This window comes from Dunckerocampus dactyliophorus, chromosome 1 (assembly GCF_027744805.1).
Source record: "Dunckerocampus dactyliophorus isolate RoL2022-P2 chromosome 1, RoL_Ddac_1.1, whole genome shotgun sequence".
NCBI classification, from domain to species: domain Eukaryota; kingdom Metazoa; phylum Chordata; class Actinopteri; order Syngnathiformes; family Syngnathidae; genus Dunckerocampus; species Dunckerocampus dactyliophorus.
This window is the reverse complement of record NC_072819.1, coordinates 30843911-30863146: the sequence shown is the minus strand read 5'-3', so window position 1 is coordinate 30863146 and position 19236 is coordinate 30843911. Positions and strand designations below refer to the sequence as shown.

At 42.6% G+C, this 19236-nt stretch overlaps 1 protein-coding gene across 1 annotated transcript; it reads left to right on the top strand.

Annotated features, from left to right (window-relative positions):
• Window positions 1-8517: 8517 nt before the first annotated feature.
• Window positions 8518-18871, top strand: ptges3a (prostaglandin E synthase 3a (cytosolic)). The gene is made up of 8 exons (XM_054793122.1): window positions 8518-8666; window positions 10733-10846; window positions 10957-11026; window positions 11111-11209; window positions 12069-12158; window positions 14323-14379; window positions 14552-14579; window positions 17936-18871. Coding segments are annotated over exons 1-8 (480 nt in total). The 5' UTR covers window positions 8518-8664; the 3' UTR covers window positions 17956-18871.
• Window positions 18872-19236: the final 365 nt, after the last annotated feature.

Sequence of the window (19236 nt, the reverse complement as noted above, 5' to 3'; positions counted from 1 at the left end):
TGTAGTGTAAAAGTTTGGAATTTGAAGTTGGTTAGCTATGATGTATTTAAAGATAAAGGGTGAACTGGGTTTCTTGCTTTAGTAACAACGGTATCCGTCCCCAATTCTGTAATACCATGCATTGTTATATTGCTTTATAGATGGTTTGTACAATTCCGATGTGAAAGTGGTGGTATTAAGAGGTCCATTAGGTCGACTAAGTCCCCACTTAAGGTCCAGGTACCAAATGCACCACTCACCATAACATAGCGTGAGGCACATTAGACACAGCACGAGCACAGACAAAGAGAAACTAGAGGGAGACAGACACAAAAGAGAAACTTAACAAAATTAGCAAAACTTTCATGATAAATGATAACACAAAGGGAGAGTGTAGAGCAATCAAGTTTAAATTTCACATGGACCTGTACAAATAACACTGCACAAGGACATGAGAACTGTACATCCAGTCGTGAAGATGGAAGAAAAAAACTGGCACGCCGTTCCATGTTGAGTCTAAGACATATTGTCTGAAAGTCTATTTGTGTAACTTTGATATCTATTGGAAGTACAACATTTGTAGCCTTTTCTGTGATGTCCAAGTGTCTTTGAACGCAGCAGCAACTTGTTCCTGGGAGGTACGTGATGCACTTGAATGCAACCTTCTTACAAAAGGAACTAGCTGAGCACTGGTAGCAGTTTGCTAGTATGAGCTTGCTTCCCATGTGGGGTATGAAGTGTCCACCCTTGGTGTGCGTTGTATGACTCAACAAGGTGAGTTTGATGATTCTTTTCTGCATTAGGAGTGTTTGTTGTTGCATGATTGACGCTGTGTAGGAAGCTAAATGAAAGCTAGTTTGTTGGATGTGGTGTGATTGGGGTACACTTCTGAGCCATGTGCTTGTGGTTGTTTGCTAGCTGGCTCACTGACTAGCATGTTCGTCATCATCTCTTAGCATGACTTGATATGTGTACTGTGCCTGCCCTTATATGTGTCATGTGAGTGCTATTTGGCTGCTTTATTTGGCATTGTTGTAATTTCATGTGTTCCTATTGTTTAGACCACACACATACAAGCCTTTGGACACACAGCTACTTGGACAAATCCACTCCTTTGGACAAACCCAATTTCAATGGACTAACACACATTTCTAAAGAGCCCATCCACCTACATAATAAAGATGATTAAATGATTCTCGGACCGGAATCTTTCCATGGTGTCCCAACTCTTAAAGAACCACTACCCCTTTCCCACATTGGTCCTTCGAGACAGAGTCCCTCTATTGAACACTATGGAGTCATCACAAGGTTGATTCACAGCAGCCCTCTGTCAGACCCAAGGGAGATCGTCGTCTTCCACAGCATTTGGCCCAATATGACGTCACTCTCCTTCCCTCTCAGCTGCCTCGCGCCCAAGCCTCCTCACTTCCTGTAGGACAATACGGTGAACCAAGGCCAACCAGAGCGAGGAGTGCGTCGAGTTACCAGTCATCTGCTTCTTCATGTCGGTCCTCTCGACTTTCACATGGGCGCCAATTGCTTCAAGATATACCCGATGTTCATGTAGCTGCGCTGAAGGAGCAAATAAAGGGTTTGGAGCTTGCTGACCTGCAGCAGGAAATAGAGGAGGAAAGGAAAGTGGATATGGAGGCTGTAAGATTAGATGCAGAAGGACAGAGGCTACAAGAGGAAGCTCACCTAGCCAAAGAGTATGGTAAGGGAGATGGGACGGCGCAAACACCTCACGAAATTGGAACGAGAAGTGTACATTTCCAAGATTAAGTCCTTCCTGTCAGAATCTAAGGATGATGCAAGGTCAACATTGTCATCTCGGCCCACTTTCAACACTCCACCACTCTCATCGACGGCTACTCCAGGTGCCCCTCTTCAACCATCCATCCTCATCCAGCATCCAGCACTGCACCAGCATCCACTCCCAGTTCACGTGCAACCTCCTGTTGTCGCTCCTATGACACAGACATTAGTAACAATTACCAATCCTGTCACGAGTGTCCAGACTAGTGCTCCTATTACACTGGCATCCACTGCAGCTCCTGTGTCTGCACCCCCACCTGTAATGGTCTCCTCTGCCAGTCAGTATGCACCAGTCCCCTTTAATCAAGCTTCGACAACCACCTATGCAGCTACAGTGCCACAGACCATGACCATTGCTGCCACAACTAGCTTCCCGTCCCAGCATACAGGGGTCTCAGTTATAGGCTCAAAAAGCACTATGCCACAACCATCGGTTAGAGCTGCTCCACCACCTTCAATTGTGCAGTATGCTCAACCCCCTTTACCAGCTGCAACTCAAGTGCCATCCTTGTTCTACCCTGGCATAGAGACATCCTTTGGCATCCCCAAACCAGTACTTCCACTGTTCGAAACTGGTCGGGAAAGTGAATTCGCTCTCCTTAAGATGGCCTTGGAAAACTTGTTGAACAGTCATCCTCACCTCATTGAGCAGTATAAATATCAAGTTCTTCTAAGTCAGCTCAAACTCCCTAGCGCTCTACAGTTAGCTAAGTCATACATGTATGACATCAGACCTTACACAGCAGCACTAGGGGCTCTGCAAGACAAATATGGCCAACCTAGGCAACTGGTGCAAAGTGAATTGGGTGCAATCCTGAACTCATCAACCATCAAAGCGGGTGATGCAGAAGCGTTCGATACCTTTGCCCTTTCAGTTCAGTCCCTAGCTGGTATGCTGCGGACTTTAGAGGGAGTCCTTGGATGTGAGCTCAAATGTGGTTCGCACGTCGACCACCTTTTAAGTAAGATGCCTCCTGCTCACAGGGACGGATTTGTGGAATATTGTCTTTGTCGTGGCATCTTGCAACCAGGTACTGACCAAACCCACACTCCGCCAGACCTCTCAGCCTGGCTCCGGATGAAGGCTCAAGCTAGGCACTTAACTAGCCGAGCTACTCAACTCTACAACTCCTGGTCTACTCCTGCTAAACGGGAACTACGGCCCAAAGAAAAGACAGCGTCAGTCCTGCTTTGCTCAGGGGAGACGGCAAAAAGCCAGGTCACCACTCAGCCAAAGCCACCAGCTTTCAAAGCCAGCCCTTATTGTCCATTCTGCAATAATAGAGAGCATTATCTCAACTCCTGTGTGGACTTTAAGAAGTTGACTACCGGTGAGATGAAGAAGTATATCCAAGTAGGCGACAGATGTTGGAAATGCGGTCGCGGCCACAAAGCTACAGCCTGTACGCTTGTAAATGGCCTTGCAAAATGTGCAAAGAGACTCACCTCACTGTTCTGCATGACCCGATCAAAGAATTATCTCAGCAGATCCTAATGGTGAGCAACCAGAAAACCACAGTCTACATTGAGCAGCCTCGAAGCACCCAAAGAGTTCTGTTAAAGGTCAGTGCTTTTACATCATGGAGACCGTGCCTTAGAGACATTTGCAGTGCTTGATGACGGCTCTGAGAGAACGATTATCCTTCCGCAAGCAGTAGAGCAGCTACAACTTATGAAGCACCCTGAAATGCTTCACTTGAGAACTGTTCAGCAAGAGGTGAAGGAGCTCCCTGGGTTTTCAGTCGGCCTTCACGTTTCCCCCCTTTCCAAGCCAAGCAAGAAGTACTGGATTGGAAACGCCTTCACAGCTGAAAGCCTGAGCTTATCTGAGCACACATACCCAGTAGCTGCACTCCAAAACCGCTATCAGCACCTGAAGGGACTTTCGTTGCCACAGATCCATCGAGCCCAACCGTTGCTACTCATCGGATCTGATATGCCGCAGCTCCTTGTTCCGACACAACCAGTGCGAGCAGGCCCATCTGGTAGTCCCATAGCCATCTGTACAAGACTAGGCTGGTCCCTACAAGGCCCTTCTGTGATGCCTGTCTCTTCCCTTCAGCCTTCCTGTCTGCACATTGCCACTGAATCCCCATATACTGAACTTCTCAAGAATGTGGAACGTCTTTGGCAGATTGATACTCTCCCATCTATGAGTGAGAAGACTGCATCTCGTTCCAAGCAAGATCAACATGCGCTCACCCTTTTACAGATGGACTCGGAACATGTATCTGTCGAATGAATCCGGCGCTATGCTACTCCTCTGCTACGTCGCCAACCAGCCACTATGCTATGTGCACCTCCAGATGCTGTAATGCCAAATTTACGCAGCATTGAACGCAGGTTGGCCCAAGACCCTCAGCGTGCAGCTTCTTACTGCAAAGAAATTAACAAGCTTCTACAAACAGGATATGTTGAAGAGATTTCGCCAGAGGATGCAGCAAAGACCACTGAGTCGTGGTACGTACCTCATCACATGGTGCACCACAATGGAAAGGACACAGTAGTTTTCAACTGTTCTTTCACTTACAATGGCCAGTCTCTGAATGATCAACTCCTGCCTGGACCAACGTTGGGCCCCACCATGATTGGGGTCCTGCTGCGGTTCAGACGCCATGCTATAGCCATAAGCGGAGATATAAAGGCGATGTTCCACCAAATTCGCTTACTTCCCCGCGACAAACCACTCCTTCGATTTCTGTGGCGGAGCATGGAGACGACATCTAGTCCACAGATCTTTGAGTGGCAAGTCTTACCCTTTGGTACAACCTGCAGCCCCTGTTGTGCAGTGTACGCCCTACAACAGCATGTCGGGGAGCATTAGCCACCAGACTCCCTGCTCATGCAAGTGATTGAGCACTTGTTCTATATGGACAATTGCCTCCATAGTCTGGAGAATGTTGAAGATGCCAAGCCTTTGATAGATAATCTGCGTGCACTTTTGAGCAAGGGAGGCTTTGATATCCGGCAGTGGGCAAGTAATCCGCCAGAAGTTATTGCTCACCTCCCTCCTGAAGCACAGTCAGCTAGTAGTGAGCTGTGGTTAACCCAAGCCAGCGATAACATCAGTGAACTCACTCTTGGATTATGCTGGGATTGCTTGAATGATACACTTAGTTTCAAGCATTATGCTACTCCCTCTTCAGTTGCCAGCCTCCGAAATGTCTACAGTGTTCTGGCCAAGCTCTACGATCCTTTAGGATTCATCCTGCCATTTACCATGAGATGTAAGGTGCTTATCCAAGACATGTGGAAGTCTAACATTGGCTGGGATGACCAGATCCAGTCCGTGGAACTACTTGACAAATGGCGGAGTTGGGTAGAGGAAATTCCTGCTCGACAACACATTACATTGCCACGTTCCTATGCAGACTCTATCGCTGACACTGCCACTTCAACCAGGCACACTCACATTTTCTGCGATGCCTCTGAATGTGCCTATGGGTCAGTGGTGTACATGCAGATGGCAGATGACAATCAGCACCTCCATGTGGCCTTTGTGTTTGCCAGATCCCGGGTGGCACCCCGAAAGCAGCTATCTATTTCGCGCCTTGAACTCAGCGCTGCACTTACAGGTGCACAGCTTGCCAAATTGATTGGGATTGAGCTTGATATACCTCCCGAGCACATCACTCTCTGGTCAGACTCCACGACCGTGCTACACTGGATTAAATAAGAACCCTGCCGTTTCAAAGTGTTTGTGGGGACCCGCATCACAGAAACCCTGCTCAGTGGCGCTATGTCGATTCTTTGAACAATCCAGCAGACGATATCACTCGGGGACTCACCCTGCAGGAGATAATCCAAGGACATCGCTGGAACAAAGGCCCACATTTTCTTTGCCTGCCCAAGACGCAGTGGCCCACTATACCTTCATTGGAGCTGGAACCAGATGCTCCAGAGCTGAGGAAACCTGCCTTTGTTGGAACCGTTTCCACTACTTCACTCATTCAGCTTCCTGACCCCAGGAAGTGCTCCACTTGCTACAACGAGTCCAAGAAGAGTGTTTTCCTGAGGAGTTAAGGGCTCACAGAGCTGGACATTCTCTGCCCTCAAATAGCCGCCTTGCATCACTTTCGTCAGAATATGAAGTCACAGGGCTGCTCAGAGTTGGCGGAAGGTTGCGACATGCAGAAGGCATAGATCTGGATATGATTCACCCTATCATCTTGGACCCAAGGCATCACGTGACAAAGCTTGTAATCAAGGAGACAGATGAGATATTGCTACACCCTTGGCCGGAAAGAGTTCTCACTGAAATCAGGCGAGGCAGAGAGGCAGTGCGGAAGCATCAGAATACATGTCTGGAGTGCCGACGATGGAAAGGCAAACCTGACTTTCCCAAGATGGCTGATTACCCACCTGCCCGACTACGAATACACAAACCACCTTTCTATTCAACCGGCATTGATTGCTTTGGACCCTTCCAAGTGAAAATTGGACGCCGCAGGGAGAAAAGATGGGGAATTATCTACAAATGTATGACAACTCGTTCAGTGCACTTGGAATTACTAGAGAGCCTTGATACAGACGCTGTTCTGTTGTCCCTATGAAGATTCATTTTGCGATGAGGCAAACCCTTTCAACTTCTCATGGACAATTGGACCAACTTTGTTGGAGGGGAACGTGTATTACGTGAAGCATTCGTTTCAATGACAACTCACTTGAGAGAGCAACTAGCGGCGCACCAGATTTCATTTCGATTCAATCCTCCAAGCGCGCTGTACTTTGGGGGCACATGGGAGAGGGAAGTGAAATCCATTAAAACGGCCCTCAGAGTCGTTCTATTGTATTGTATGTACTTTATTTATCCCACAGCGGGGAAATTTACTAAAAGACCAGACTGTTCCTGAACCCGTCCTATTGACGATGCTGGTGGAGATTGAAGGCATAATGAATGCTAAACCCCTAGGTTACCTGTCTTCAGACGCCTCAGATCCAGACCCAGCCACGCCTAACCTCCTCCTCATGGGTCGTCACGATTCATCTCTACTTCAAGCCATCTATGACCCGAGTGATTTAGGAAGAAGACGCTGGAGGCACAGCCAAACCCTTGCAGATCGCTTTTGGTCATCTTTCATCCGGCATTACCTGCCAGGGCTGCAAGAGCGTAGCAAGTAAAGGAACAAGGGCAAGACTCTCTTAGTTGGTCAAGTCGTCCTGATAATGGATCCTCAACTCCCCCGATCATCGTGGCCTGTGGGAAGGATTATTCAAACCCATCCCGGAGCCGATGGGCGCATCCGCACGGCCAGTGTTCAAGTGGGAAATCGCACCTATTGTCCAGTGCCTCACCTCATTCTGCTCCCACCTCTTGAAGAAACGGCTGATGATGACACCAGCACATACGTAGACTTTCTCATTGCTTTCAACTGCCTTACGGACAATTGGGGGCGGCTGTGTCTGAAAGTCTATTTGTGTAACTTTGATGTCTGCTATAAGTACAACATTTGTAGCCTTTTCTGTGATTTCCAAGTATCCATGAACGCAGCAGCAACTTGTTCCTGGGAGGTACGTGATGCACTTGAATGCAATCTTCTTACAAAAGGAACTAGCTGAGCGCTGGTAGCAGCTTGCTTCCTATGTGGGGTATGAAGTGTCCATCCTTGTTGTGCGTTGTATGACTCAACAAGGTGAATTTGATGATTCTTTTCTGCATTAGGAGTGTTTGTTGTTGCATGATTGACGCTGTGTAGGAAGCTAAATGAAAGCTAGTTTGTTGGATGTGGTGTGATTGGGGTACACTTCTGAGCCATGTGCTTGTGGTTGTTTGCTAGCTGGCTCACTGACTAGCATGTTCGTCATCATCTCTTAGCATGACTTGATATGTGTACTGTGCCTGCCCTTATATGTGTCATGTGAGTGCTATTTGGCTGCTTTATTTGGCATTGTTGTAATTTCATGTGTTCCTATTGTTTAGACCACACACATACAAGCCTTTGGACACACAGCTACTTGGACAAATCCACTCCTTTGGACAAACCCAATTTCAATGGACTAACACACATTTCTAAAGAGCCCATCCACCTACGTAATAAAGATGATTAAATGATTCTCTGACCGGAATCTTTCCATGGTGTCCCAACTCTTAAAGAACCACTACCCCTTTCCCACACATAGTCAGCTATACAGTATATATGGCTGACTATATGTCTTATACTCAAATGTGAATATATCGAGTTGATATACTTGATTTGTTCAGTTTTGTTGTGTCAAACTGTCCAATGACATTAAAGCCTATTCTATATAATGTATGTTTTGAACATTAGTAATTCATTTTAAACATAAATTTACATTACTTTTGGTAATTAATGTAAGCAATAACAATCTGAGTACTTGAAGCATTTATTGACATTGTTTAATTGAATAATGATAAGGTACATAATTATGTATTTGATAAACTAATACTTTCATTATTTCTGGTAGATGAATAACAAAGACCTAAAGTTAGTATGCATTTTGCAGTGTCTCACATGTTCCGTTTTTTTAAGGAAATTTTCCCAGTTAATAGCCTAAATTTGCACATACAATTATGCTGCAATTATTGAAATATTGTTTATAGTGAACTTTCACTATTTCTATCATCAAATAGTAAAACAATACAGTACAATGTAATATACACAATACTGCCTCTAGGTGAAGCTCGCGCCCTATCCCACTGTGTGCACTTTTCTAGAATGATCTTCTAATCTGTTGCTTGTGAGGCCCGCGAGGACACGGAAATCACGCGATGTTTGGACAGCGGGCTCCGTGTCGTCATCCAGTTAACGGTTTATGTCACAGTAATCTTTTTGTCGGGCTCAACTACTAGTTCGCTCAGTTGTCCATATCGTCTTCCGACGGGGGAGTTATAGTACACACAAAGTCAAGATGTAAGTGTTGCTTTTACTCTGTAGGGGCCCGTACTTACGATACTTAAAGTTGAGTCTGCATTGCGGGTTAGCTAGCTAATGGAGCTAACACCTGATTTAGCCGCATCCGCGGATTCATAGTAAACGCACAAAATAGCCCCTCTATGAGTGAACAACCTTTTCTCAAGTATAACGTGTATCACCGCATTCCCCCACTGGGACCAACTGTCTCTAAATTTGTGTTTTGGTAGATTTTAAGGTAACGTCGCTTATCGTTAACTCCTTAGCTAAGGGTCATGCTAGCTCGGGAAAAGCATGGTGTCACAATTAGCTAGTAGCTAACATACGCTAACTTTTACTGAAGACATCGTCTTCTGAGTGAATGCCTAACCACCCAGCAATTAAACAAATAATAAATGTTATATTGACAGAAAGAGCTTTTCCTGGTGGGTTACAGTGCTACGTTCATAGATAAGCGTGACATTTATGAAGTTATGGATATAGTGAAATGCTTGTTGGCCAGAGTTGTTTCAAGAATAACCAAGCCAACAAAGTTTTTAATATTAGCTATGTGCATCATACACGACTATTACATTAGGTACACCTGCATAAGCTCAAGCAGGGGTTTTCAAAGTGTGGCACAGTTAAGGCTGAAATGTAGTACGTCGCTGGCGTTAGAAATAGCGGCTGGCTACTCCCTCTCCAAACCCTCTAACCACAGTTGCCAACTTTCAGTAAGAAAAGTAGCTATTGGCTGTCCTAGCAGTCGCCAGACGACGTCATCTAGTGACTCGTATAATTTGCATATGGTGTAAAATGCTGTAGGAAAAAATCATAACCACGTAGGAGAGACAAAAAAGTGAGGAAAATGCCTTAATTACGTGTACAATGACAAACTTGATTCTTGGTTTGTTAATTCAAAATGGTAATTTCATCGCCACCCCCGTGGCTCGTGCATGCGTGATTCATTTGCACTTTCGATGCATAGAGCTCCACATCATGGCTTGTGACTGACTGACTGTGGGTGGGGTGCACCTGTCAACAGCACCCTGCCGTGCTCAGTGAGAACACAAAATGCAGAACAATACGTGTTTTAACCATACCAGAAAACCTCCCAACGACGCTAGGTTTGTCGCAGGCCGCTTTCGAGAAAATATGTTGTCAAGGGGGTTGGAATGTCGCCAGATCAGACAAAATTGCCAAGTTGGCAACACTGACTCTAGCGGCACTTGACGTGCACTTCCAAAAAATTCTAACCTCGTGTCAACAGCGATAATGGACCACAGAACTGTGACTTTTTTTTAGTACATTATTTCCGTTTTTTTCCTCCTGTGAAAGCACCAAATAGTCAGCCACAACAAAAACAATGGCACAAATTGAGGGGAGTACAATAAAAGTTAGTGTTGTTTCAGAAAGATTATTTACAGCTGCAGCAACGGTCTGGATGTTTCTTCAGTCGCCATGGTCACTGAAGCCAAATAGCTAGTAAACTAGATTTTGGTTGCTACACAAGAAAACACCAACCCAAACTTTTTAACAGATAATTGCAAGTCACATGCTCAGCTCCAGCTGAAGAGCTGTAACATCAAGATGCTGTCAGAAGTGCTGGCGAACAATGCTGTAGCATACTTCCTTCAGCCTTAAGCTTCCTCTTAGATAATGTACTTTACATTACTCATCATCACTGTAGGAAGTAAAAAAAATCCAATACAGTTATACTGTAAACATAACTAATGTTGGCTTAGCGGGTTTGAAAAATATTTTTATTTCCTTTTTTTTAAAATTTTTACTTAATTTTTCTCAAGAGTCTGTGCCTCCCCTGAAGAATTTCGGCCCACTTCACACTTTGAAAATAGATCAAATACAAGAGATCTATTTTATCTAAAATAAATCTATTTGATTTATTTTTTTAAAAACAGCCGTTTCAAAGATAACGCTCATGGACGGACAGTGAGTGTATTAATGTCCTCACAAACATAACATAGTGAAGTACATTAATGAAATAGGTCTGTTTTGTATCATAAAAAAGTGGTCAGTTCATTTGTCTTCTCTTGCTCTCTCTGTGTATGTGTGCACGCATCATTTAGGCAGCCTGCAGCAGCCAAGTGGTATGACAGACGGGACTTTGTCTTTATAGAGTTCTGTGTGGAAGACAGTAAAGATGTACACGTACATTTTGACAAGTTCAAACTTGATTTCAGGTGAGTAAATTCAAAATTGGTGAACCTGAAATTCAGTAGTTATTGTGTTGAGGACATGAAGTTTTGGTGTGTAAGTGCTCCTGATTTACTTTAATTTCTTTCACATACAGCTGTGTCAGTGGAACAAATAACCTCAAACATCAGAATACAGTGGACCTTTATGGGGAGATTGACCCCCAAGTGAGTTGTCATATGTACAGTTGCTGTTGTGTGTGTGTGTGTGTTTTTAATAATTCCAAGATTGTCTTTCTTTTTCTCATGTAGGAATCCAAACACAGGCGCACAGACAGGTCTGTGTTGTGTTGTTTACGAAAAGCAGAGACTGGGAAAGCGTGGCCTCGACTTACCAAAGACAAGACAAGGGTAACATTTGGCAACTTGGACTTCTTTTCCATAAGTAGCCGAACCTCTGAGGTGAAACACAACCCAGGGGACCTCTGATTTGTTTGAATTGTGTAACAGGTTTTCCCAAAGGAAATAATGAAAATAGAAATTGTAATGGTCACCATCATAAAACCTTGACTGTTGAAGAAATCTTTTAAGTAACATTTTAACGCTCTTTTAACGCTTTTTTTTTTTTTTTTTTTTTTTTTTTTTGCCGTATCGCCCATCCCTACTGTAAGAATAATACTCCAGTGTTCTGAGCTAAGGCCCAACACTAGGATGAGCATGTGTATTTTCGTAATTTGTCGCCTGTCCTGCAGTGGTTTAAGTCACCCATGTGGCAGCCAACTCAGCATGCTAGGAACCCCTGCTGACCACCTACTAAACATTTGGCACTAGTACGTCGTAGTACCTTGGTTTGCCTGTAAGAAACATTTCAGAAGCATGTAGAACTGTACTAAGCAGGTACCGAGCAGTGAAAAGTGTGCAAAAAAGTAAAAAAAAAAAACAAAACAACGAACTTCTCCTAGGTTTAATCCTTGATGCTTTCTGAATTGAGCTTTAGTGAGGTACTCTGAGGTATTGTGCAGTATGCTGACGTCTCACGTGACATCATGCATCACAGTGGTTCTAACTAAAGTTTTGTGCGTCATTCGGCTGTAAAGCCTTGATCATACATGCACGTCAGGTAATTGCTTTTATTGACATTAATATTAGCAAACCACCCCTTGAATCAACCATAAAATGGACGGAATTTTAATGACCTAGTTTGACATCTTGCTAAAAACAATAAGAAAACATTTGTGATTAACTTAAACTGTCTCTTTATCTTGGATAGTGCAACTGTATCAGTGTGGATTTCAATAACTGGAAAGACTGGGAAGATGACTCAGATGAGGACTTAAACAGTTTTGACAAGTTCTCAGAGGTAAGTCTATTACAGAGCACACACCACATTGAATATGAAACAAGACAACGATATAAATGTCTTTTAAAAAAAAAAACGTAATCTCGTGTTGCGGACTGTGAAGGCTGTAATTAATCAGCTTTTACTATATTATTTTCTGTATGTATATGACCCATTCAGGAGTACAGCTCACCTTCACAAACTTCTTCTCCGCAATAAAAGTTACTATTGTGTGTGTGTCTCCAACCTGTAGCTACCAGTAGATCAGGAGTTGATTTTGAGTGGCTCACCAGAGGGTCAAAGATTCAACTGTGTATTTTTATAACTGTTCAGTTCAGTCCTTATGCATCTATTTAATGTGAAATTACCACAAAATAGTAGGACAAATGATTGCACAGTTTGAGTGGAGATCTGCTTTGTAAATAAATTACAATTTAAATGTTGCCGGTCATATAAACGAAACACAAACAGCTCTCGGCTCTTTTCTTTTTTTTGTCAAAGTAGCTCTAATAGAGATGAAAATTGGGCACTCCTGCACTAGAAAGACATGCATACTCAAATGCAAGATGCAGATGAACAATTTTTCTGTTGATGGTTTAATAAAGAATGTGAGATGTGGATACTAACATTTTGTTAATGTTCTGGCAAAACACACTTATTCAGTTTGTTTGAAATAAGCTATGAAAATATATGTTACAAAAATGAGTAGGTCTTGGTCATTTTTATTTTGTAAAAGTAGTAGCTCTGACAGAAGAAAACAGAAATGTAAAAATTTTAGCAAATTTATTAAACTGACATCACATGGTCATAAGTAGTCAGACCCTTTGCAACAACATTCATATTTAACTTACATGCAGCCAATTTCTTCTGTACTCCTTGAGATGGTTCTGCCCCTTTATTGGAGTCCAGCTGTGTTTAATTAAACTGATTGGACTTGATTAGGAAAGGCACACACCTGTCTATATAAGACCTCACAGTGCATGTCAGAGCATATGAGAATCATGAGGTCGAAGGAACTGCCCAAGGAGCTCAGAGACAGAATTGTGGCAAGGCACAGATCTGGCCAAGGTTACATAAAAAAAATTCCTAAGACCACAGTGGCCTCCATAATCCTCAAATGGAAGAAGTTTAGGACGACCACAGCTCTGCCTAGACCTGGCTGTCCAGCCAAACTGAGCAATTGTGGGAGAAGAGCCTTGGTGAGAGAGGTAAAGAAAAACCCAAAGATCACTGTGGCTGTGGCCAGGGATGCAGTAGGGAGATGGGAGAAAGTTCCACAAAGTCAACTATCACTGTCGGGGCTTTATGGCGGAGTGGCCCGACGGAAGCCTCTCCTCAGTGCAAGACACATGAAAAAACACATGAAGGACTCCCAGACTATGAGAAATAAGATTCTCTGGTCTGATGAGACCAAAATTGAACTTTTTGGTGTTAATTTAAAGCGGTATGTGTGGAGAAAAACAGGCACTGCTCATCACCTGCCCAATACAATCCCTACAGTGAAACACGGTGGTGGGAGCATCATGTTGTTGGGGTGTTTTTCAGCTGCAGGGACATGACTGGTTGCAATTGAAGCAAAGATGAATGTGGCCAAGTACAGAGATATCCTGGAGGAAAACCTCTTCCAGAGTGCACAGGACCTCATACTGGGCCAAAGGTTCACCTTTCAACAGGACAATGACACAAAGCACACAGCTAAAATAACAAAGGAGCCCTTACCTAAACCCAATTGAGCATCTCTGAAGAGACCTGAAAATGGCTGTCCATCAATGTTCACCATCCAACCTGACAGAACTGGAGATCTGCAAGGAAGAATGGCAGAGGATCCCCAAATCCAGGTGTGAAAATCTTGTTGCATCGTTCCCAAGAACACTCATGGCTGTACGAGCTCAAAAGGGTGCTTCTACTCAATACTGAGCACAGGGTCTGAATACTTATGACCATGTGATATTTCACTTTTTCTTTTTTAATACATTTGCAAACATTTCTGTCAAGATGGGGTGCTGAGTGTACATTAATGAGAAATAAAATGAACTTTTTTGATTTTGGCAAATGGCTGCAATGACACAGAGTGAAAAATTTCAAGGGGTCTGAATACTTTTCCTACCCACTGTACAATACAATATAATGGTAGGGCAATCACCTGCACATTATTTTTGATCAATTGACTTGTTCATGTGTTCAGATGATGAACAACATGGGGGGAGATGATCTACCTGACCTAGATTGTGCTGATGATGAGGTAAGCTTTTTAAACACACACAATACAGTGATTTAGATCATCTCTAGATGGTCCTCTGTTACCATTAGCACATCTATGTTATGGTTGATGAATATAATGTTCCAGCAGTTATTCCATCATTGAATTTGAAATCCTAATTTAGAAAGTAATTAATTGTATTTGTCTCCTACAGCATGAGTCCCCAGACAGCGACGATGAAAGTAAGTGTTGTTTTTAAATGTGTTTATCATTTTGGTATGTGCACTTCTGTGAACTTTAGGCCATAATTAGCTAAACGGTGCAATGTGTTAGCATGAAAACTTAACATATTTGGATGTTTGTGTTAAAAAAACTATCTGGTATAAATTTTACATCTTTGCAAAACCCTTACAGTTTTAAGTTTTTGTATTGAAAACGCATTCTTTCTTTTGGAAAAATTGTTAATTAAAAAATGTCAGAGGCATACATATTAGGAATTACTGTACATTTTACTAGGGCTGTCAAAAATAGCGCATTGATGACGTCACCAATTTGTTTAATTACGTAATTACAAAAAAATTGTAATTAATGCATACACATCATGGCAAACCACACCTCTCTGTTATGACGACAGACTGAGGCAAGGTGTGGCGTCCCCACAGCGTTGGACGTTCTTTTATAACTTTATTCTGACCTCAACAGCAGTGCAATTCCAACACCATATACTGTATGTAACTCCAACTCACAAACACGTCTCCAGTCCGTTCAGCCTGTCACTACTGCAAGATGCATTCATTGCCACTCCGAACATCACAACTGCCTTTTATTATGCTTGTATGTGTGGGCTCAGAAATACAAAGAATAACAAAAAATGGATATTCTTATCACTTATAATGCGGAAGTACAATTTGCCTTATTGCTTGGAAATCCCAGAAAATACACTCAACAATTCAATACATTTTCAAAACATAAATTTAAATTTAAAGGAAATAAATGACGTGTTATCTTTGAACGCAACCCCTCCTTTGTACATAATAAGTTTATGTAAGTATAACCACGTAATTTTCAACAATCAGCAGAACATAAACTGAAAACATTGCAAAAATGTTAATTTAATGGCAAAGTTGCTGAGAGCACTTCATGTAAGAGTCTAAAATTTTGAGCGTCCTTTTGTTACCTGACCTATTTAGTCCAATAGTACTATGTGACTAGTGCAGAAGTACAACATTTTGTACTATTTGACACAAACCTACATTTAATTTGATGCCTGTTTATAGGCTGCCTGTTTATAGTAATACGAATACATGGGAAATGAATTGTTCAATAATATATTTTTTGGTTCAAATTAACAAAATAAAATAACAATTTAAATACTTTTGTTATAGAAATCTGTTCTGTATAAAACCACTCAGTGTGCTCACTTGTCATTAAATACAGGCGTCATGTTTGAATGGAACAATAAATAAAAAGAAAAATACTAAGGGTGAGGTTTTTGCCTATTTCAATTTAATTGTTGTTTTCAATAAATTACTTTTTCAAAATGCTTTTTGTCTCACTCCCCCTTCTTGTTTTTACATATTGTAGCTCTACTTAAAACCTCATTAAGATCCAAATTTGCAAAATGCAAATTCTAGAAATTTTGCAACTGGTCTTAAGATTTTGATCCTGTGTGTGTGTGTGTGTATGTATGTATGTGTATATATACTGCTAAAAAAAAATTAGAGGAACACTTCGAAAACACATCAGATCTAAACTGGGGGAAAAATGATCTTGAATATCTTTCCTGATAATAAGTGGGTGATGTATTAGTAACAAAATGATGCTACATCATTTGATAGAAATGAAAATGATCACCCTATAGAGGGGGGAAATCAAAGACACCCCAAAAATGAAAGTGAAAAAATGATGCAGCAGACTGGTCCATTTTGCTCAAATGTCATTGTAGCAACTCAAAATGATTCTCGGTAGTTTGTGTGGCCCCCACGTGCTTGTACGCATGCCTGACAACGTCGGGGCATGCTCCTAATGAGACTACGGATGGTGTCCGTAGTGTCCTGGGAGATCTCCTCCCAGATCTGGACCAGGGCATCACTACGGTACCTGGACGCATGGAGGAGATTCCAGGAGACAGATAGTTACTCCAGGAGAGCTGGACAGGGCTGTAGAAGGTCCTTCAACCCTCAGCAGGATCGATATCGGCTCCTTTGTGCAGGGAGGAACAGGATGAGTACTGCCAGAGCACTAGAAAATGACGTCCAGCAGGCCACTGGTGTGAATGTTTCTGACCAAACAATCAGAAACAGGCTCCATGAGGGTGGCCTGAGGGCCCGACGTCCTGCAGTGGGTCCTGTGCTCACTGCCCAGCACCGTAGAGCTCGATTGGCATTTGCCATAGACCACCAGAATTGGCAACTACACCACTGGTGCCCTGTGCTCTTCACTGATGAGAGCAAGTTCAACCTGAGCACATGCGACAGACGTGAAAAGGGTCTGGAGATGTCGTGGAGTACGTTATGCTGCCTGCATGACCGGTTTGGTGGTGGGTCAGTGATGGTCTGGGGAGGCATATCCCTGGAAGGACGCACAGACCTCTACAGGTTAGATAACGGCACCCTGACTGCTATTAGATATCGGGATGAAATCCTTGGACCCATTGTCAGAACCTACGCTGGTGCAGTGGGACTTGAGTTCCTCCTGGTCCATGACAATGCCCGACCTCATGTGGCTAGTGTATGCAGGTAGTTCCTGGAGGATGAAGGAATTGATACCATTGACTGGCCCCCGCGTTCACCTGACCTAAACCCAATAGAACACCTCTGGGACATTATGTTTAGGTCCATCCGGCGCCGCCAGGTTGCTCCTCAGACTGTCCAGGAGCTCATTGATGCCCTGGTCCAGATCTGGGAGGAGATTCCCCAGGACACCATCCGTAGTCTCATTAGGAGCATGCCCCGACGTTGTCAGGCATGCGTACAAGCACGTGGGGGCCACACAAACTACTGAGAATCATTTTGAGTTGCTACAATGACATTTTAGCAAAATGGACCAGTGTGCTGCATCATTTTTTCACTTTCATTTTTGGGGTGTCTTTGATTTCCCCCCTCTATAGGGTGATCATTTTCATTTCTATCAAATTATGTTGCATCATTTTTTTACTAATACATCACCCAATTATTATCAGGAAAGATATTCAAGATCATTTTCCCCCAGTTTAGATCTGATGTGTTTTCAAAGTGTTCCTTTAATTTTTTTTGAGCTGTGTGTGTGTGTGTGTGTATGTATGTATGTATACAGTATGTATGTATGTATGTATATATGTGTGTGTGTGTGTGTCTGTGTGTGTGTGTATATATATATATATATATATATATGTCATTTCTTGTTGTGAAGTGATATACATTTTATATCTAGTAAAATAATTGTGCTTACAGTTAAAACAGTTCACTGCCTCTGGGATATACTAGTCGCATTGTGCCTAACTTGACATTTAATTTGAATTTGTAATTATTTTTTATTTACCAATGTGTGAACAGCCTTTACATGTTCGATGTAAAATAGAGGCCCCTACTAACTCGCCCATTTTGTGTGTCTTCACTAGAAATGCCTGACCTCGAGTAGATCCACTTGAGTGGTATAAAATTCAAAAGAAAAAAAAAATCATTGAATAAAGTCAGCTGCAAGTTGGGTGACGACACCGGTCACCTTTTGGAGAAGAATGCTCATTTGTGTGCACAGTTTCCAAAGCTTTGGAATGGATGAAGGTGTTGGAGACATGCGCAGAGCCCCCCATAGTGTTTTTCTTTTTCTCTTCCTCTGCATGGACAGCTGTGTTCCAATCCAAATGTTCTTCATTCACTTATGTAACTGTAAAACTAATGTGCTGATGTCTTACTCCACCTCTTCTGTTTTTCTTTCTCTTTTTGTTGTGTGTATCATGATTTCTAACAAATCAAAACGTCTGGGTTTTTTTTGCTTTTGAGAAGGACATTTCTCTTTTAATATTTGTAATGTAAATTGCACTTGTTTTGTTGGATAATTTAAAAAGTTGAATTTTTTTTTTTTATTGTACATGAACATGTACGAATATTTAACACTAATGGCATTTAAACTTATTTCAGCCAAATGAAATGAAGAATGACGACATGTTGAGAATGGTACAGTATTGGCTCACAGTTTAACTTTGTTTCTATAACCCAGTGTATAAAATGTTGCACATTGTAGCAAATACAAAGAAAAAACACTTCTTCCATATGCATTCTAAGGTAAGAACATCAATTCTATACCAAGCCTTGTGCAGGTGATCAATGTGTCTTTATCCAAAAAAAAAAAAAAAAACACTCAAACCACACTTTGGAGACTGGTGTGGTTGATCAAAAATGTGTTTAGCATCATTTGTACTTTACTGTTGGCAAAATTTGTAATAAACTTTGTTCACTCTATTCAACAGCCGTTTCAGTGAGTTCTCCATCATCAGCAACTCATTTTAAAAGTGTTTATTATATGTACGGGCCGCATGGTGGTCTAGTGGTTAGCAAGTTGGCCACACAGTCACAGTCAGATCGGGAAGACTTGGGTTTGAATCTCCGTTGGGCATTTCTGTGTGGAGTTTGTATGTTCTCCCCGTGTGTGCGTGGGTTTTCTCCAGGTACTCCGGTTTCCTCCCACATCCCAAAAACATGCATGTTAGGTTAATTGAAGACTTAAATTGTCCATAGGTATGAATGTGAGTGTGAATTGTTTGTCTATATGTGCCCTGGTGACCAGTGTACCCCGCTTCTCGCCCAAAGTCAGCTGGGATAGGCTCCAGCATACCCCCGTGACCCGATTGAGGAGAAGTGGTTATATGTACAATTTCTCTCCAAAGTGCACCCTTACAGTACTATCTTCTATCTTCTTCAA

Coding starts and splice junctions, on each gene's coding strand:
- ptges3a (XM_054793122.1), top strand. Junction 11,027..11,110: donor ATGGGGAGATTGACCCCCAA/GTGAGTTGTCAT, acceptor TTTCTCATGTAG/GAATCCAAACACAGGCGCAC. Junction 14,580..17,935: donor CCCAGACAGCGACGATGAAA/GTAAGTGTTGTT, acceptor TGTCTTCACTAG/AAATGCCTGACCTCGAGTAG.